General features: G+C 44.9%; 2 protein-coding genes across 9 annotated transcripts in view; one reads left to right on the forward strand and one right to left on the reverse strand.

Moving 5' to 3' along the window:
- The window catches only part of ITIH5 (inter-alpha-trypsin inhibitor heavy chain 5), a 45,700-nt gene extending 32,933 nt beyond the window's left edge, over positions 1-12,767 (reverse strand). The window contains exons 1-5 of the mRNA XM_064421716.1: positions 12,607-12,767; positions 9,581-9,625; positions 4,379-4,542; positions 3,525-3,632; positions 2,746-2,996 (exon numbers count right to left, since the gene is read on the reverse strand). Of these exons, the coding sequence (XP_064277786.1) occupies positions 2,746-2,996; positions 3,525-3,632; positions 4,379-4,542; positions 9,581-9,625; positions 12,607-12,726 (688 nt within the window). The 5' untranslated portion in view covers positions 12,727-12,767. The remainder of the gene's footprint in view (positions 1-2,745; positions 2,997-3,524; positions 3,633-4,378; positions 4,543-9,580; positions 9,626-12,606) is intronic.
- ITIH2 (inter-alpha-trypsin inhibitor heavy chain 2) overlaps positions 12,549-21,338 on the forward strand; it is a 31,650-nt gene continuing 22,860 nt past the window's right edge. Inside the window, exons 1-5 of one of the 8 annotated variants that reach the window (XM_064421719.1) lie at positions 12,549-12,648; positions 14,048-15,526; positions 16,319-16,542; positions 16,806-17,710; positions 19,031-19,877. In XM_064421719.1, coding sequence (XP_064277789.1) covers positions 19,794-19,877 — 84 coding nt within the window. In that variant the 5' untranslated portion in view covers positions 12,549-12,648; positions 14,048-15,526; positions 16,319-16,542; positions 16,806-17,710; positions 19,031-19,793. Of the gene's footprint in view, positions 12,649-14,047; positions 16,543-16,805; positions 17,711-19,030; positions 19,878-20,006; positions 21,319-21,338 lie in introns of those variants that run through there. The other 7 variants (XM_064421721.1, XM_064421722.1, XM_064421718.1 and 4 more) reach the window with 7 other exon arrangements.

Here is a 21,338-nt window from a genome sequence, read left to right on the forward strand (position 1 = left end):
AGCCACAGCATTCCAACAACCATTACAAGCTCCCCACCCCTGGGCAGGTACCTGGGCATTCCCATGAACCTGAGTGAATGTGAACCCAATAGCTTGCCCATTCTGTGATTCTGTGGGTTTCCCTAGGATTTTCCTCACCACATGATGGATGTAGCCTGTGATCACCACTTTGACCAATGGACATTGAAATTGCAACAACCAAGTCTCATCACAAGTCTTTCAGGTGGTGAGATCTTTCTACCCTTCTGCATTTTCTTAAGTGATATATTTATGGTTCTATATTGTCATAATACTGTAGATAATAAGAACCAAAACATATCTGTTTTTCTGTGCAACCAGGTTGTTGTAAAATAAACCTAAATGTGTGTATTTACAAACACTGATGAATCAGTGTCGTTTCAAGAACTTGGGTTACCCTCACCTTTTGGGGTGGGTTGTAACAACCTGAGGGCACAATACATTTTTCTTCCACTACTCTCAAGGTAATTTATTAATACTTATCGAAATCTCATATTTTATTATTAACTGTGAGATAATTTAGACATAGGAAACAGAGGAAGAGAGCTTTAATGACATATTCAACCTCAAACCAGTCAGACAGTACCATTTTCCAATGTTCCAATGTCCAACCAAGTGGTACCGAAGAGTTTTAAGCCCTGGGAATCCAAGAGAGAGGAGATACTTTTTTCTGGTTTACTCCCAGTATACAGACTGTCTGCCAAGCAGCCCCTCTTTGAATGTGAGAGTCACAATTCACCTGTCTTTCACCTAAAAACTCACAGCCTTCCCTGAAGGTCTCACTGGATGTGCAGATCCCACACCTTTTGGATGTCATGAGCAAGAAGGGTGCAATTAATGGCTCTGATGGTTCATTTTTGGATCCATCTTGAGAGATGACAGTCAGCAGGAATATAGTGGACAGCCACATGGGATGATTCCAGACAGAAAGGGTCTGAAATTGAATTCTGAACACAGATAAAGAACAGGGAATCTGAGCTTCAGTTGTGTTACCCATCCTGCAATGGAACACCTATTTAATATACATTTTACTGGCTGGGGAGGATTACAGAATCCAACAGCTCAGGCCCATTTTTATATGAGCTCTTTGAAATCTGAAGCATGATGCCAAGAATGTCAGTGCTCCCAGATTGCCACTTGGATAGTGACTTACATGAGTTTTCCCTGTTATGTCACTTACATACAGGAATTTCCATCCTGTGCTGGACCAACAGTGTGTCTGCTCTGCTCAGTCTGTCTCTACCCTTGATCAATGCCAGATGTCTTGCAGGAAACCACATGCCAACAATGCACTGTGCTATTCCCTGGTAGGTGAAAAAGGCTTCCTGCCTCTCCTGATGAGGAGCAGAGCACATTTATCACCTGGCACGTGGATGTACGACACAGAGACTAATGAGGCTTGACCTGAAGATAGCCCAAGTCACTGAGAGCCTTGATTTCATGTGATTTGGATGAAATCAGGAGGATCCCACTGCGCAAACAGTTTAACTCCAGTTCATTAGGATCTTTCAGTGGCAGATATACGCAGCTCCTCTGATTTTGCTGGCACTGTGTTACTTGGAGTGACCGAGGGTCAATTCCCAAAAGACTCTGCATCCTCCATCCATCCTTCTTTTTTGGTGTTTTTTGACAACATGCAGCAACCACAGTATCCTGAGCTGCTGGTTTATGCCAGAAAGAGTTATATTTACACTGTCTGAACAGTGAGCAAGGATGGTTGGGGTAAGAGCTGATGCTCAGATAGCACTTAGTGCTTTGGCAAAATATGGATTTTCCTCTTGGAACTTCCCATGTTCTGAAGTGCAGGATTTCCTATCTTGCTTGGCATGGATGGATGGAAAAAACAATTCACTTAAAATAAACAGTTCCCAGGAGACAGCAGAGGCCAGGGAAGAGCCTGCTCCAGTGCTGAGCACAAGGCCTGAAGGCCCAGTTCAAAGCTCTTAAAGACAATAGCAAAGAAAAAGCCCTTTTGAGATGAATGGGATCAGCTCTGTATTCATTAAGCTTCAAAGTCCTCACAGGCTGAGGCACAGATACCACACAGACACAGTCATCCAGAGAATACAGATCCAGTGCTGCCAGACCCCACAAATAACCATGAGAACCATGGGTCATAAAATCTCTCCTTACCAGTGAGGGTCCCAGCTGTCAGTTTCTCTGGGTCTGGGTTGAAGGCACTTGAGACAGTAGTTCATGTTTGGACTCAGGTGTTTATTATTTCTTATCAGTAGAACAGTCTCACTACTGTGAGTTCTGCAGCTTTTCATTAGAAGGCACAAAATGGCCAACAATCTCTTGTTACAAGGTCTGTTAAGACTAAACTATCCAATTAGAATTGACACCTGGATTATTTTCCCTTTTAACCCAATAACTGATCCCAAAGAGCTGCAATGTGGACTTTTCTTCCCAATTACAAAATGCCACCCAAACACAAGAAGAAGAAGGAAGAAGAAGCATGAAGAAGAAACTTAGGACAACATTTTGTGCCCTCCCATCTTGCTTCCATCCACAACACACTAAAAATCCCAAACTTAAATTTCTCACCAAGCGATGCACCCACACTACTCTCTATAATCTATTTCACACTTTTGTGGATTCTGGTCTGTCTTGAAGTCTAGGAAGCTTTCTGCATGAATGAGGGTCAAAGTCAGTGCTCCCCTGGGGGACAGGGCACCCCAGAGCAGACAGAGAAATATTCCCGGTGCCCTGGGCTTTCACACTTACCTTCAGCTTTCCCATTGCCTTTCTGCCTGCTGTTCCGAAGGGGAGGCACCTCCAGGGACACTATTCCTGAGTTCTCCAGGATGTTCACCTCCAGCCGGAGCCGCCCCACCAGCTGCTGGGGCCGGATGCTGACGGTGTACTCGTATTTCCCCAGTCTCCTCTGCAGGAGCTCTTCATAATGCAGTATGAACCTGGCCTGCATCTTGCGAGGAATGAAGACAGAGGCCTTGAATGTCTCATAGCCGTTCTCCCTGGAAGGAAAATCCAAAGACAGCTTCACATCCCATACACATCACATGTTACATCCTCCCCGTTCCCCCGAGTAGTTTTGCCTGATCCTGTTTTCTGTAAATAACCAACTGAATCTTCCCACCGAATCTTGTTGAACACCTGTTGCATTTTACCATTGAACTTTGTTGCTTTACTGCTTTATATAAATAAAGCATATTCTTGCTTCCCTCTTGAGTGAAGTGGATAACTCTGCCCATGACAGCACCCTTATTCTCCTTTCTGTAATTCAGGAAGTAACAGTAATTCTTTCCCCCAGTTGTATATTCTGGAGCATCTTGCAGTTTAAAAAGTTGTGTGACAGGGTTAGAAAAGGCCACACACAATTTTTCATGGCTTGGAGTATAGGAATGACACCAGGCAGTGCAGATAACATGCAGTTTAGTTGCTCCTTCCTATAAATCCATGGATGGGCATGCCAAGGTAGCCAAGATAAAGATGGCAGGAGAGGGCATCATTTCCCAGAACACAGCCAAATGCACAACACTCACCTTCCTTCTGTGGGGCTTGGAGGTTTCTTGTGCCTTTCTTTGTCATCAGTGCTATTTTTCTTTTCCTTCCCCGTGACCTCTCCATAATAAGTCTTGTTGCCAATGCTCCTGGAGAGATCAGAGATGTCAGCATGGCCACTCTTCACCCAAGTACAGTGACAGGTGTACATTTGCTGCAGGTGCATTCACAGACTTTGAATGAAGAAACTCAGAGTGCTGCTGGTGTCACTCTCCTGAGTCCACCCAAGTCTCTGGGACAGAAGCCAATTCAGAAGTTCCCTGGCTGGAAATACCAGCCCAAGACAAAGGCAAAAGTCTCTTATTCTTCCTATACATTCTAAATGGAAGTGTTTCTTAAAGAGTGGGTCCCCTATCCCCTTTGGTCAAGTCTGAAGCTGTGTCCCCAATACCTGTCTGTAGAGAGGATCTGAGCATGATCAAACCAAATATGTTTGAGATCAAGAGTTTAATTTATTGGTCATTTCACTATGAGGTTTCTCTCTATTTGATTAAGCATTCACACCTCTAGCAGCCACTGAACCTATCTGCTGCCTGGAGCTCACTTCTGCGCCAATGTGGAGAACATGAAATAACAAGAAGATTCTCAGGCATTACAGTCAGTCAGGTGAGATAAATATATCTGCCAGTGTTGCTGAAACTTTCTCTGGAAAGGTCTTTAAGATCTTGAATAGAGTTTTCTCATTCAAATCAGAGAGAGGAGGAGAAGGAAGTGGTTAAAAGACACACGGAGGGGAAACAGAACAGTTTAGAATAGTTTCCCTCCCTGTTTACACTGAGGATTTGAATTTAGTATCGTGGCATCCATAGACTTGGTCTGTGCATTACTTACTTACATGGTAAAGTTGGAGATGAAAGCTGCAGCTGGGATCTGCATCTCAAACACGGCTTCCCGTGCCTCGGAGCCGCTGTTCACCATGGTGCAGGACACGGTGGTGAAGGCATACCTGGAAATGATCGTGGATCTCACGTGGAACTCAGACATCCGAGGCCTGGTTTCCTATGGGAGTCAAAAAGGTCACCCCTAAACAGACAGCTGGATAACTCACCCCTTCAGGGTTTTAATGGGTTTAAGATTCAATATGGACTAGAAGCTCCCACACAATGGGTATTAGACTTCCTGACGACAACAGGCAAGGTGGGCTTGTCCTTAATATTTCAAGTGACCTCTAAACAGTAAATCAGGAATGTGCCTTTGCTCATGCACAGAGGCCACAGACATTGTCCAGTGCTTGGGAAAGGTTTGAGAGCTGTGCTTATGCAGCCTTTAAGTTGTGAAACACCCTGACAAAATCCACCTGTGTCCTAAACTGAAGCCTTCAACTCTGACTGTGTGAGAGGATCAGGATTATTCCCTTGTGGCCTGGGAAGAGAAGCCCAAAATATGTCCCCATGGGGTCCAGAACTGTGTCACAGACCCTGCTCTGTGCACTATGCACAAGAGCAGATGGAAGACTTCTTGAAAGACTGACATCACCATTTGTGAAGAAGCACCTCCAAATTCATCCAGTAGGATCCCTGAGTTATGTAAGCAGAGAAACTGCTGTCAATGGAGTCAACTGAGTCCTCCTCTGCCGAGAATCCATCCTGGAAGTCTGATGAAGAGACTTAATAAAAAACATTGACTCTGTGACATCTCAAGCAAAATATTTTAAGCTTTTTAGCCCACACTGGACTCCTTCCAGCAGAGAAGCAGCAGAGACAGCAGTGAATGACACATGATGTAGCAATGGAAGCTGAAAGCCAATTTCTGCTTCTTGGGAATGTGTTTTCGTGCACAAGTCCTGAGTTGGAGCATTTCTCCAGACTAATGTGTTTTTTGACAGCAACATCTCCATGGAGCTCAAATGTTTTCTTCCTGGAATACTTCAGTATACTTAACTGTAAGCAGCCCTTGAAAAAGAAAAATCTGTGCATCGACTTACACAATCAAAGACCAAACCCTCAAAAGCAGAAGGGAGATAAAGGGTAAAATACACTGCAAATACAGAGCAACCCCACTAAGCCAAATACAGTGAGACTCTTCCTATTGAGGTTGGTAAGAACTCACAGCCACGTAAGAGTTGTGAGGACAAGAACAGGCTTTTCAGCTGCATGTCCAGGCTTTCTTTCAGAACAAAAATAATTTTGGCAAACAGCTTAAGAAAGGGAGCAAGTGTTTGCCTGAGTATGAAACAAGAACATTTCTGCAGTAGCTGATGGCATCAGAACTAACTGAGCATCCAACTAACCAAGCTGCTGGGCTAGTGAATTCCAGGAAAATGGAAGAATGAGGATCCACTGGAAACACAGATCTACCAACATAAAGCCCTGCCTGCCTACACTTGCAAGGCTTGGAAAGACTGATAATGTGTCTCAGATGAAGCTGGTCAGGATAGATATCTGTAACTGGGGAATGTGTTCTGTGTCCAGGATCCTCACATGGAGCACAATGGCAAGAGATTAGAACTTCCAGGGTAGGATTCACCTCACTGATTTTAGGCAGATCAGTGCAATGGATCTGTGGATCTAGGCTAGGACACCCCTGCACAGATCTAATGCCCCACCCTTAGACCACTGCTTAATTAACTGCTGTTAATTAGAAGTAGATCCTGCTGTTCTCAGGATCTTCCCTGATACATAGGCAAGGCTTCCCAGTCTCATTATCCTGAAGGTGGAGAAGATGGGGAGTTTTGATTGAAACAAGGTTGTAGGAATGTTTTCAGATATAATGAGCTGATGCGTCAGTCAGTTTTCCATGCCACTAATTGTCTGTGGCAAAGCAAGGCACACAGAGGATTTAGTAACAGAAGTTATAGAAAGAATCAGAAACTACAGCAAATTCCTTGGTGTCAGACCTTCTGCATTCACCCCCACGTGGTGCAGTTCATAAATATCTGTGTTTATATGTAGCTGACAGATGATCAGCAAAAGAGGATCAAGCCCTTTGCCTTTCACTTGAGATACAAGTGGCTCTGCAGTGACCTGTCTGACTCTGTGAATGCACTGACAGATTCACAGGAGCTCAGGAACTCTTTCAAATGTGGCAGAGAGCATGAACTTGCCTTTGTTACGACAACAACAGGAGAATGGTTGTGTTGGGTGAGAAAAAAAACAGTTCTAACCCTGTAGCCTGTCACTGGCAGAGACCAACAGCACATGCTTAGAGGAGAGTGTAAAATCAGTCCAACCTGCACTGATACTATCCTGAAATATTCTCTCAGTTTTCAGTAATTGGTGGCTGAGGGAACTCCAGGGTCAAGGGTGGTATTTTTGTAATATATTTGTATTCTATGGATTTCACTTCTATTACTTTGCACAGCTGCTTTTTGAATCCATGTAAACTTTTAACATCCTGCTGCAAGTTCCACAGCTTAAAGGTATTTTATATGCAAAAAAAAAGTCACTTAGGGTTTTTTTACTAAATTAACTCTTTGCTGGCTTCAGCTGATCTCTGTTATAGAATCACAGAATGGATTGGGTTGGAAGAGACCTTAAAGCCCATCCAGTTCCAACCCCTGCCACGGGCAGGAACACCTTCCAGTAGACCAGGTTGTTCCAAGCCTCATCCAACCTGGCCTGGGACACTTCCAGGAATGGGGAAAATATCTCTATCCCACTGAACAAGCTCCAGTTCTGATATCCTTACAATCTGACAAATGGCAAAAAAAACCACAACAAAAATAGATATTCAACATCCCTCCGTCTTCCTGGTGGGAAGTTGGTTGTTGGGAAAATCAAACACTGAATAAGGGCATCACATAGAGCTGAGGATGAAAGAATTGGTTCATCTTCCCATCGTTGGAAGGGATCTGCTATTCCCTGTATATAGAAAATATAAATGGTGGGGGCACAGGCCATTTCCAAACAGGTTGCTCGGTCAGGCTGGGCAGGCAGCCCGAGTTCCACTCTGTGATTCCTGTGCTGCATTCCCTGGAGCTCTTGCACAATCTATCAGTGCCTGGTGCTCTGACTTACAGCTGCACAAATGCCTGTTTGCTTTCTGCACTTTCTATTGAGGCCTTGTCTTAGGTTGGAAATGGGGATGTGTGCTCTATCCCCACCTGTCAGAGCTGGGGCAGTTCTCTCTGTCCATGGGGCAGTTTTTTCTTTCTCTCTCCCACAGCCAATCCTCCCTCCAGGAGATCTCTGCTCTCCATGGCCACTGAGTGTCCCTGCAGGGCTGATCCAATTCCAGCATCCCATGGGGAGATGCTGCGCCCAGGGCAGGAGCCAAGCATTCCTACCTGGATTCAATCTGAGCCTGGAACAGCACAGCAGCCTCTGCCCACTGCATTCCCAGAGGAGCAGCTTTCTCCTGCCCTGCATTCCCAGAGGAAGAGCAGGCCCATCTCCAGCAGCCCTGGAGCTGCAGAGGAAAACTGCAGCCTTGTGCAGGATCCCTGCTCCAGCAGAAGCACAGCTGGCACTGCAGGAGGGCTGAGCCCCCATGGGATGGGACTGTGCCACCACCCTGACCCACAGGGCTCAGTTCATGCTCTGACTCTGGCTGTGGTGTTTCTTTTTTTGTACTATTGCATTTGTATTTTTAATTTTCCTAGTAAAGAACTGTTATTCCTATTCCCATATCTTTGCCTGAGAGCCCCTTAATTTCAAAATAATATTAATTCAGAGGGAGGGGGTTTACATTTTCCATTTCAAGGAAGGCTCCTGCCTTCTTCAGCAGACACCTGGGTTTTCAAACCAAGACAGCCTTCAGAAGATAAGAGGCAGCTCAAAGGAAAAAAACCCCAAAAACAAAACAAACCATTTGTTTAATGTTATTATTACCATGACTTATCATCCCTATTAAAAATTAAGTGAGGGAATGCCAAGGCAGCAGATTAGCACACTGCCATGAGGCATGTTGGCTGGATGCTTTGTGGAGGTGTCCTGGTCATGATGATGAACTGGCAGCTGAGATTTTCTCACCAAACAAATTATTTTATGCTCATTTACATGAAATATTTGGAAGAACAGAAAAAGAGCTGAATATATGAAATCCATTCAGTATTTTTGTCTTTATCAGTTACTTTTATCAAAACAAATTGACTGTCTCTCAGATTAGAAGTAATAAACTGGTAATAAGCCTGAGAGTTTCTCTCTAGGCTGTGGATTCCAACTTGTCAAAGATGAATGGTACCAGAAGCTGTTAAGGTGATGGCTGCTCAGCGTGTGAAATGAGTTCCACCAGTTCTCAACTGGGAAAGCCAGGAAAATAACTGGCCATGAACAGCAAATCTTCTGGCTGCCTCTCTACATCTAAATTTTAGATTTCTGTGCTGGATATTTTCTGGAAAAATCCCCTTGCCTAGGATTCTTCTCCTGGGAAGCTGAAGAAGCCTCGGAGAAAAAGGAAAACAATATTATCTCATTTGCTTCTCCTGTGTTTTGCTGCTTTGGAATGTCTTTGGAGATTGTTTCATTGGTTTCATGTGAATTGTTTTTGACTTACTGGCCAATTAGAGCCAAGCTGTGTCAAGTCTCTGGAAAGAGTCATGAGTTTTTCATTATTATCTTTTAGCCTTCTGTAAGTATCCTTTCTGTATTCTTTAGTATAGTTTAGTTTAATATTCTTTAATATAATATAGATTATAAAATAATAAATTAGCCTTATAAGAACATGGAGTCATATTCATCATTCCTTCCTGCCACGGGGCACCTCACAACTACAAGAGATATTGGCTTCCTTATTTTCTTCCTTTCTCCAGGAGATTTTGTCAGAGAACGACAGAGATCTATAAATTCCAAAGCAAGTTCCCTTTCTCTTCAAACTCAGTGAGATTTCATCAGGCTAATATTCACTGCATTGTTAAGGTTGGTAACATTAGGTGCTCTTCCTCCAAATCTGGGCTTGAGAAGATGGACTGGGAAATATTAGAAGAACCTGTACCTGTTGCATTGATCAAAATGAAGATTTCTTTATTTTTTTTCCTGACTCAGAATCTCATTTTACCATCAAATAGTTCATTCCTGGGCACAGAGATGCACACACACACACACATCCAGGGCAAGTGCAGCTCCCATGAGGTAAAACAAAGCCAGGGTGTGATACATACCAGCCTCTGCAGGAACTTGGCCTGTCTTGGGACACGGCGAGCAACCTGCAAAGAGTTAAAGGAGTGAGTGGGTTCTGTTCAGCTTCCAGCAGACATGTCACTTGTTTAGTCCCAGACACGGGGCTGTGTGACTGATCACCCATGGCCAGGTTCAAATGTTCCTCTGGTTAAAATTAAAACCTGAGTCTCTTCTGCATTAACAGACCCACTGATCAAAGCTCAGCTGTGGAATGTGGCTGTCTTGGGCAAGGAGGTCTGTGCTGGGTGTTTGGCAAATGGGACCCTCTGTATGATGGCAGGAAGGTCAGCCTAAGAACATCCCTGGAAGTACTGAAGGCCAGGCTGGATGGGGTTTTGAGCAGCCTGGTCTAGTGGAAGATGTCTCTGCTCATGGCAAGGGTTGGGGACTGGATGCTCTTTAAGGTCCCCTCCAACCCAAGTCATTCTATGGTTCTAGAACTTGTTTAAATTAATGCTACAGCTTCAGCTGTATGAGTATTATCTCAAGAGCACATCTGTTGCCTAAACACTCTCCACACCTACTGTGTATTTATTGTGCAGTGACAGAAAAGCACTGGTTATGTGCAGAACAGGAATAAAGATATTTAAATTCAGCCACAGACCTTATCATGAAACAAAGTGCTTCACCTGTGAGTGTGCAAGTACTCACTGTCTCACCCTTGTCATCAACTCCTCTGACTTTTTCTCACATGGTTGCTCAACAACATCTCCAAATCAAGTCCCTCCCCAAAGCAAGTCTTTTGTCAATGAGGGAAGCCAAGTGCCAGCTTAAAATGTCAGTGGAACCCCAGAGAGAAGAAGAATGCAACAATACATTTTTACCTGATTTGCCCTTTCAGTTTATTTACTCTGAAACAGCAGCAGCCTTTGCCAAAGAGATGATTTTATGTCTGTTTATATTGTGCATTGAAAAGCTCAGGAATACCCAACAGGGAAATTAAAGTTTTATCCATGAGAATCTTTACTATTTCCTTGTGCATCATTTTAGCCAACATCTTGTGAAACTAGAACCAAGGGAAAACAGCTCCCTTGGGAAAGAGGAGAGGAGAGGAGAGGAGAGGAGAGGAGAGGAGAGGAGAGGAGAGGAGAGGAGAGGAGAGGAGAGGAGAGGAGAGGAGAGGAGAGGAGAGGAGAGGAGAGGAGAGGAGAGGAGAGGAGAGGAGAGGAGAGGAGAGGAGAGGAGAGGAGAGGAGAGGACGTTTACATCTTAAGTTTTGGAAGAAACTTTCTGTCTGGGTCTGTTATCTCAGACAAAACCCCTCAGGAGCCTGCTGTGAGAGGCTGCAGATTCTCCATCACTGCAGGATCGTCAAAACAAGACAGAGAAATGTGAAGTTGGCCCTGCTTGGAGCAAAGCAGGGATGACAGATCAATAGCCCTCAGTATTTTTTACTGAAGGTTTACCTTTTGGAAGAAATCCACCTGTTGTTCTGGTCACAGGGGTTTTTTTAAGACTAATCAGTGAAACTGGAAACTTGGTTCCTATTTTTATCTTTCCCCACCAAAACCCATCTTCTTTGCTTGCTGAATTGCATAAGAAGGCTCTGTGTGACTTCAAGAACCACGTTCTAAAGTCTTGGGGATACCCAGTGGACATCAGTGAGGAGCTAAGGATCACCAGATAGCAGTATCTTGTTTTCTAGTACTTCATGACTACTGCCAAAACACTGCTGCAGGGTTTGTTATCAGTCCACTGGACTGTTCCAATCAGGCAGCTTCACTGGCATCATCTAAGGGAACAATTTCCAAATTACCATTAACTTTTACCTTTAAAGCTTTCCAACACCCTCATTAAAGCCAGATAATTGCTAATAGTGACCCCATAACTTACTGCCATCTGGCAGTGGTGGAGATACTCTCTCCCATTTAGACAGTTGGGTTTGTAAAACAGTGTTGGTTTGTGGCTGAATTTCCCAAAAAGAAATATGCATCCATAGCAATCAGGATTGAAAACAAAGTTTTTGGAAAGACGTTGCTGCTTCTGGAGAGAGATTCTTTCTGGTCTAGGAGGGATAGATACAAATACACATGAAGAGTCTCACTCTTCCTACCTGCTGCATGGCAGAAGATGCCAAATACAGATAAATACTGACATTTTAGCCAAACTGGATTATCCCACCTGACCTCCAGCAAGGCACAGGTATTCCATAGTTCCTGCATTGTATCTCAGGCCCACATGGGTGCCTCAGGTGCTACAGAGCCTCTCAGACCTGATCAGATTTAGGTCACTGATGCCCTAAGTGACCCAAAGTCACACAGGGAATTTTATGGACCTGATAGATGTGAGCACAGACCTGAAGCCCTCTTTTATAGAGTCCAAGTGGTTTGGATTGGAAGGAACCTTAAAGATCATCTAGTTCCAGCCCCTCTGCCATGGGCAGGGACACTTTCCACGTGAAATAGATCACAGGCTCCCAAACCACCACCCAAACTATTGCAAAAAGTTCACTGCTCTTTTAATCCCATTTCCTTAGACAATCTAAGCCACACAATAACACAACATAATAGCCCTCACTTGCAGAATTTTTTCTTTTCCTTTCATTGTCAAGAAGCCTTTTAGCACCTGAAATTCATGTGCTTTGTTTCATCCAGCACGAGTTAAAAATCAAGTACAGTAAGACCATAGGCAGAAAAGACTATCCCCCGAGCTTGAAATACTCGGAATTACTCAGACTGGAGCGTGGCCAGGACACGGCGTTAGCTCCCCTGTGCCTGTGAAAAGCCTCGTTAGCACAGCCTGGGGGTGCCTGTCAGACCGAACCGAACCGAGCCGAGCCGGGGCAGCAGCAGCAGCAGCACCAGCACGGCAGGGCGGTCTCCTGCCTCAGCACCTCCAGCACAGCCCCACGCTGGCTGTGTCACCTCCCGCGGAGCTCAGCCGCACGGACAGGTGGAATAAACGCATTTTTATCACACTGCCCCGCCTGTCGGTGCTGCTGCTGAGGAGGTGACCAGCCAGCCGCGGCCGCCTGATGCTCCCGAGCCACCTCCGCCTCACAACCCACCTGCTCCACGATGCTGTAGTCGGCCAGCAGCTGCTCCTCCAGGTACCTGGCCATCAGCTCCGAGTCGGGCTGCCCCGCCGAGGGGGAGAAGCCCCAGCAGAGGCACAGCCACAGGAGCATGGTGCAGCGGAGCGCCGGGGCTCCTGGCCCGGCTGCGGGAGCCTGACAGGACACACAGCGACCCACCCTCGCCTCCTCCTCCTCCTCCTCCTCCCCGGCTCGGGACCGGCCCCTTTTCCAGGCAGGGCGGCCTCCTGTGCTGCAGGGAATCCCGGCAGGGCCCGCGTCCCTCAGCCGGGGTCCCTCAGCGGGGCCGTGCCCGCTGCCTCTTCCTCAGCCCCCTCTTGTGCCCTGCAGGACAGGGGGCCCCGAGGGGCTGCCACTTGTCATTCGGGCACCTGCAGCCCCTCCCAGCGAGGGGAATGCTGAGGGGACAGTTCCTACAGCTGGCTGGGTGCCGAGGAAGGGCCAGGATGGTGCCCCGGTGTCTCCTCCCCACGCCCTTAGGGAGCACAAGCCCAGGAGATGCCTCAAAGTTGGGGCTTTCCTAAGGGGTGGGAAACCCTCTGGTTCCACCCTCTGTGAAGGGAAAGCTTCTCTCACTCGCCATCTGGGGAGCTGGTTTAGGAAAGCTGCCCTCAGGGCAGGGCAGGGCTCCCTCCGCACCCTCACCTTGGCAGCCGCCCCAGCGCCAAGGTGGCCAAGGCACATAATTCCCCTCCCTTCTGCCATCCAGACTGTGTTTTCAGCCGGACACAGCTGGGGTGACCTCCTGCCCTTCCCTCCATTTCCCAAAGGCCCCGGGTGAAGGCGGACACTTGTGGGACAGGCTGGATTCTGCCTGGCAGCTGCCAGGGATGTTCCTGGGGCACGGCAGCTCTCACCTCCGGGTGTTGTGGGGCTGGTACCTGCAGCACTCGCCTCACCCCAAATCAGGAGTATTTGCTACTTTGTTTTTCTATGACAGCAGTAACTTCTCAAATCTAGCAGACCCAAACTTCCTCTTTTTGCTTTGTTTTGGGGTGGTTTTTGGTTTTTTGTTTTTGATGGGGTTTTTTTGTTGGTTTTTATTGGCTTGGGGTTTTTTTTGTTTTTGTTTGTTTGTTTGTTTTGTTTTGTTTGTGTTTTGTTTTTGTTGTTGTTTTGGGGTTTTTTTGTTTTGGTTTTTTTTTGGGGGGGGGGGGAGGTCTTCTCTTCTCCTTCTCTTCTCTTCTCTTCTCTTCTCTTCTCTTCTCTTCTCTTCTCTTCTCTTCTCTTCTCTTCTCTTCTCTTCTCTTCTCTTCTCTTCTCTTCTCTTCTCTTCTCTTCTCTTCTCTTCTCTTCTCTTCTCTTCTCTTCTCTTCTCTTCCTTTCCCTTCCCAATGCTCAATGTCTCTCTGGCCTTCCTGAAGCTTTCTGTCCTCCAGATCTCACAAGTGTTTTTGAGATGCTCTCCTTTCAGAAGGGAAGAGGGCAGCTGGAGATGGAGCAAAGGGAAGGTCATGGTCAGCATCTTTGGGACTCCTTATTAGCAAATGGATGGTCTCACTGAGGCTGAGGTGACACCGTGTTGACACACAGAGCCCTGCTGGCATTGCCAGCAGGAGGAAAGGAATCAAAGACCTGTCCAGTCCTTTTCCCACTGGGATCACTGTCAGCTACAAAGGCTTCTGCAGTGGCCACATCCTCAGTGGAGCTGCAGAACTGGGCAGCACTGCAGGGAATGATGGAAGGCTGATGAGATGGGGAAGAGAAGATGCTGGTAGAAAGCTGGAGGGAGGCTGGGACAGGATGCTTCAGGCCCCCAGAGACAGCCCAAGTCAGTTTCTGTACTGATTTGATCCCTGCCAGAAGCAGTTGAAGCATTTCTTCAGCTTCTCACCATTTCAAAGTGCGATGGAAGAGGTCTCAAGCATCCATTTGGGAATCAATGAAGACAGTGCAATGGTTCAGGCTGAGACCTGGCCTAAGAATACACCAACAGGATGGTTTTAAGTATTTTTCATCTGTTTCCAGTCATTCCCACATGTCTTGCCTAGCTCAGACAGAGAAGTCCATGGCAGCAGTGTGGGAAATAGGACTGCAGCCTCCTGTGCCCTCACTATTGGCATTAGAGTGGTCTCAACCTGCTCTGTGTTTCACTACCCTGGGGACACAGATGTGTAAAAGTCCTACAATGTATGATTAAAAATGCTGAAAACAGGCATCCAAACCGATATATATAGGATGATTTTCCTCCTGTTCTGGAAAACCTAAAGGGAATCAAAACACCTCTGTAAAAGCAATCCAAAAGCAGCCTGCTAACCCCAGGGATAACCAGTAGTTTGTGGTCAGGAAGGGGAGATGTTTGCCAATTTGAAATGACCACTGCACACTCAGGAGGCATTTGGAATACCATCCAAATCTCACCAGCTGCAGCATTTGGCCACTCTGCATCTCCCACTGCCCAGGTGGGGATCTGAGGGCCAGGTGTATCAAACAGTGAGACTCTGCAAAGATGCTGCAATAAAGCTGAGCCTAAGCACACCTGGTGAAAAGAGAGTATTCAAGCCAGAGCAGGATCCTCCAGCAGGTACAGGACAACCAACAGGCATGGGAGAGTGGGCTGGGAAAAGCACTGCCCTTCCTAAAGGGATTAGGAGCAGCCAGTTCTGCTTATGCTCCCCACAGCAAGGGCACGTAAGGACACAGCACATGGGTAAGACCAAGGTGTGTTTTAATGTGGTTCGGATGCAGTTAGGCTTGCTGAGTGAACATTGAGCCTGGGGTCTTGATTGTTCACATTATCCCCTCTTCCTCCTCCTAGGAATACATTCTCCTGGTTTGGGGTGTGAACGGGGCAGGCACGGTTCCGGGGATGCTGCTGGAGTCCCAGACAAGCAGTTACTCAGGTGTGCTCACATCAGACATGTTCAGTGCTGATTTTTGCAGACTTAGCAAGGTGAGCAGCTGTTCTTTGGATGGGGGCTCAGCAAATTAAATTTCCTGATGTGCCTGCAGCCAGCATGAGCAGAGACAGCAGAGAGAGAGGCATGATCCAACAGCTGAGCTTTCACACACATTTCACCTGGAACAGATCATTTTATATCAAGGAGTCTCTCTGTGTTGACACACAAACATGAGCACCTTGGTGACCTCATACAGGGTTAAATGCCTGACCAGAAGTGTCTGAAACAGCAACTAAATGTACCCAAAGCACCAACAAACTGTGTACTTTAGTGGCATTCAAAGCCAGCAATTGGATCAAGAAATTGGCAAGAGTCCCAAAGAGTTACACAGGTGTAGTCATAGAGAAATGTCCAGAGGTAAAATTAATTACCATGAATTTCAGGGAATTGCATTCCATATTTTCCTTCAGGTCTTAATCTAAGCAATCTCCTCTGAAGCATCTGGATGTAATCTGCTGGTCTCCAATTCTGGCACTATTGAGAGGTGCCTGTGTTACTGAAAGAATTACAAAACGGTTTGGGTTGGAAAGGAACATAAAAATCATCCAGTTCCAACCCCGCTGCCATAAGCAGGAATGCCACTGGGTTGCTCCAACCTGGACTTGCACTCTGCCAGGAATGGGGCATCCACATCTTCTCTGGGCAGCCTGTTCCTCACCATCATCTGCAAAAAAATTTCTTTCTATTATCTAACCTAAACATCTCCTCTTTTAGTTTAAAACTGCTACCCCTTGTCCTGTCACTAAATGTCCAGGTAAAAAGTCATTCTCCCTGTTTTTTATAAGCTCCCTAGAAGTACTGAAAGGCTGCAATAAGAAGTCTCCAGAGCCTTTTCTTCTCCAGGCTGAACACCCCAGCTCTCCCAGCCTGTCTCCACAGCAGAGGTTCTCCAACCCCCAGAGCATCTTTGTGGCCTCCTCTGGACCTGCAATTTCTGTCATGTTGAAGGCTCCAAACCTGAATGAAGCCCTCCAGGAAGGGTTCCATGAGGACAGAGAAGAGTAGAAAGGTATTTTCTGGAGTCCCAGTGTCTGCTGGTCTCCCTGTTGCCATTAGCTGTGTGCACCATGGCCCAGCAGAGCATTTCAAAGCTTCCAAATCTGGTATTATTCTGATGAAAATCACCCAAAGTCTCTGCAAAAGGGCCTTGATTCTGGGGGTGTCTGACTGTGTCTGGGGCACTGCTGTACATCCATATCTGTGATTTCCCAGAATGGCTGGTGTGTGATGGGATTAATGTCAGGGCAGTCACACCAAGTCTGTTCCTTGCAGGTACACTCTGTTCTTACCTGGATCACTGGAAATTTCCAGATATGGAATGCAGTATGAGAAGAGGATGCTGGCTATCTCATCAGACACAGAAGTTGTGACTTTTCTTCCCAGGTGCAAGCCAAACTAGCAAAATTCAATTATTCTGAGGGACAGACTCTGCACAACACTAATTCAGGTGGTTCAGGGCAGACAGTGCATTAAAACTTCCTTCCAGAGGAATCCCAGCCATGAGAGGACAACTCATGGAACAGCCCGATGGAAACACAGCACAAAACATCCTACTGAGATCCTGTCCTCCTCAGAAAATCCTCAGGAGGTTCACCTAAACTGATGGTAGGGCTCTGAGCATCCTCAGCACTTGTTTCTCCAGTATAATATCTGTAGTTTGGGAGGTTTCAGCTTTTTGAGCTCTTTTGGGCAGTATATTTGAGCAGTTTGTGCCATCTAGTGGTCAAATTAATTTCCCAGTCGATATTTGTACAAAAAAAAAAAAAAATTAAACCACATTTAGTGGTTGAGAGATGACTGAAGTAAGGGGTTGCAAAGTTGTTTTTTAAAGTAACTTTTTTATAAAGAAACTTTTTAATCTCTTCAAAGCAGCAGTGATTTGCTTCCTGTTCCAAAGGCCCAGATGACTCCAGAACAGCTTTAAGTTTCTGATGAGACAGGACTGGTCACCCTAAACTAGGGGCACGTGAATAAAAAATGTGAATAAAAAATGTGAATAAAAAAATAGAAATAAAGAATAAAAAAAAAAGTTTATATACAAAATTCAAGCTAAACTTGGTACCATCAACACAGCAAAGACTGGCTGCACTGTCCTGCTGCTCTCACAGCTCTGGAGAAGCCCTGACAGCCACAGCTAAAATTGCACTCATTGAAGCTTTTCCTAAGCTAACTTTGAGGTAGGTAACTTAAATACTGACAGATTGTGCCACAAATAGTGGGATCAGCAGGACAGGCCAGTGACCATCCCTGAATTTGTCAGTGGTGAGGCCATAACTTCAATCCTGGGTTCAGTTTTGGGTCCCTCACTACAAGAAGGGAATTGAAGTGCTGGAGTGTGTCCAGAGAAGGGAACTGGGCTGGGGACGGGGCTGGAGCACCATCAGGGAGCTGGAGGAGCACAGCAGGGAGAAAAGGAGGCTGAGGGGTGAAGTTCTCACTCTCTCACTCTCTACAGCTCCCTGACAGGAGGGTGCAGCCAGGCAGGAGTCAATCTCTTCCCCCAGGTATACAAGATGAGAGGAAATGGCCTCAAGTTGCACCAGGGGATATCCAAGTTGTACATTAGGGAAAATTTCTCCACTAAAAGTGGTGCCAAGCGCTGGTGCAGGCTGCTCAGGGCAGTGGTGGAATCGCCATCCCTGGAAGTATTCAAAAAACGCATGGATGTGGAAGTTGGGGATCGCTGTGGTGGAGATGGCAGTGCTGGGGTGAGGGTTGGACCAGATGGCCTTGAGGGTGTGTTCCAACCTAAATGATTCCATGATTATTGGAAAACCCTGCTCCCACTTCCTCTGTTCCCCTCCTGTACACTTCCCCCTTCCAAGCCCTGCTCCCACCCCTCTCACCTGGCAGAGAGTTGAAAGGCTCTGCTGGCATTCCTTGTGAACTTCTGGAGGTAAGCTCAGGGCTCACACTGAGACACAGGCAGTGGAAAAGAAGGGGTGAGTAGCAGCAGACTTGTGCCACAGAAATCTTTTACTGGAACATCAACGTGTAACATAAGGAAAGATAACAGAATATGATTAGTATTATATCATGAATATCATATAACACAATATAGCATATAGATAATGTAATGTACTGTCATGGGATATAATATACTATACTTAATATAATATAAATTATAATATAATGTCATATAGTATCATATCATGCATATAATGTAATATAATGTAATATAATATATATTATATATTATATATTTTATATTCTATACTTTTAATTTTATATAAAATTATACATAATATATAAAATATATTAATATAAATACATCTATAAATAAATATAATACAATATATGAAATAAATTATGCATAAAGTTATATATATATTATCTTTTATATTTCTATATTTTTATATTTACATTTTTTATATATTTATGTATACATATTTTTATATTTTTAATATATATATATGCACATATTTTTATATAGTATGTATTTTTGACTGCTGTTTTGTCCCAGAGTTCACACAGTAATTCTGTCGTTTGCATTGAAGCTGCTCAGGTGTCTCCAACAATCCTTTCTTTGTGGAAGAGTGGAAGGGATACCCCAACAACTTTTCCCAAAAGGCATCTTCCTCCCTTCTTCCCCCCTTTTGCTTTGCTCTCTTTATCTCATCACTTTAAGCACCCAAAGAACCAGGGAGGCAAAAAACCTGTTTCAAAAGCACCCAGCAGCAACGTGCACCTGAAAATATCATCAGATGTTCTCATCTGACTGATTTTGCAAAATTGGAACTATCACACCATCAGCTATGATTTTTTTCCCCAGCAGAATGGAAAAAGGGGTATTTGTGTGGGTCAGGGTCCAGCCCCAAGGTCTCAGCCCGCCCCTGTGGGTTGGCTGGGTGGGAGGGCCCTTGGAGGAACCTCCATCACACTGAGATCCAAACTTCGCCTCCTTTGCTATAAACAGACGAGCTGGAGCTCTTGCTGAGATCTTTTGAAGTTTTTGGATACTGCAAGCTCTGTGCCTAGCAGGAAATTAGTCAAACATCACGGGAAGCTACAAAAGCAAGGAGTGAGCCTATCCAATCCAGGGCTGTTATCGAGTGAAGACACTATTTGGATAACCCTTGCTCAGGCACCCCAGCTCAGGCTTGTGTTGCAAGGCTAATATTTACCCATGGCCTAAACAAAGTCAGCATTTCAGAACTTTGCTCAAAATGCTGCACAAACCTGGGCTGTTTCCTTGAACTTGTCTTAGAGAAGGGAAGAACCTGTGTGAGCTGCTCTCAGGAGGAAACAAGCAGGAAGAAAATGAAGAATCTGAGCAGCTTCTTGGTTTTGTTCCTCATTTCTGGAGTTGGGGGCTTTGATTTGGTGATCGGTGACATCCCAGATGTGAGTATTTGGAGGCAGGGCCCAGGTCTCCCTTCCATGCTGGACTCTGGATGGAAGCAGCAGTGGGAGCAGAACTGGGTCACTGTTTCACAATTCTCTTCTACTTTTAGCTGTAAATATTTCTGATAATTCGTCTTCGTTTGTCATTGGTAATGTAGTTTTATTTTTTAAAATATTATTAAAGCTTATTATTATTACTATTTAATATTATTAAAGGGAGAGTGTGAGCATAAGTCCAGATTTCATTCCAAGGAGTTTCATATTCTTACTTTGGTAAGAAGTAAGGTGTTGCCTTTTCTAGCATGTTTTTAACCTTTAAACACTTGAATGGGCTTCTGTACTCAGATCTTCAGCATGTTTTATACCCCGTTTCCCTGGAATAAGCAGAAACACCTAGACATCTTTGTGAATGGAACCTCTGTGAACTTAGCAAAGCTTTGTATGGAGTTGGGTTTTTGTTAACAGGAATTCAAATGTAGAGTGAATATCCTATTGACTTTACATTCCTCAGCACAGGGATGAGAGAATTTGTAAAAGACACCATCATTTCTTGGGATAATACAATGATGAAAAGAAGAATAGTTGTAGCTTTGACTCTGAAACTGAGTCTAAATTTAAACCCCCAGGCTCAGGTGAACTTAGATTTGGTGTCTACACCCATTTCCACGTTGTAGTTTTGAAATATTTCTGTGAAGTCAGCAGGGATGATATGAGGCTTTCTTTTCCTTTGCTGGATCAATAAAAATCTTCAGTGAACTGGGATATCCTATTTTTCTTTATTTTTACAGCCATTTTCTTGACTCAATGAGATTTTAAAACTGGATTTGTAATTCCCAGGAAAAATATTCCAGACCTGTGTTTCTTTCTAATTGTAGATGCCTTATCAATTTAACATCAATATGCTTAAACAATTTAAATTAATTTTGTGCAAACCTTTGTAAATATGCTATCACATAAGTTGGAAAGGATTTCATGCACTTAAACTTCTTTACTGCCATAAATTAAACTCATAACAAAATTTAATTAAGAGTGTTGCTGTGGTGTGACCCACACTTCTAAATGAATCAGTGCAGCTTCACACTTGGAAAAGACCTGATGTTCATCTGCTGTCATTGGGGGAAATTTAGTTCTCAGGTATATTGGTGTAAAACCAGAGACAATTTCTACTGGTTTGAGCAGAACTTGCTTTGAGTGAGATCAGTGTCTGAAATGCTGTAGTTTCCATGGCTAGACCCATCCTGATGATAATCATCTGCCTCTTGCTCTTTGTGGTCATTTTATGTTAAATATTACTCCTTGTTTCAGAAGGAAAGGCTGTAAAATGATGGTAAAGGTCATGATTTTACAGGAGTTTGTAGAGCTGGTTGGCCACTGAGGGAAACTGAATGTGTGAGGATTTTGTTCTGAGATGGTTTGTGCTCCCCATTAGCATCCAGAGGAGGTAAATTCCCTTTGGAACTC

The sequence above is a fragment of the Passer domesticus genome, chromosome 5 (assembly GCF_036417665.1).
Source record: "Passer domesticus isolate bPasDom1 chromosome 5, bPasDom1.hap1, whole genome shotgun sequence".
NCBI lineage: Eukaryota > Metazoa > Chordata > Aves > Passeriformes > Passeridae > Passer > Passer domesticus.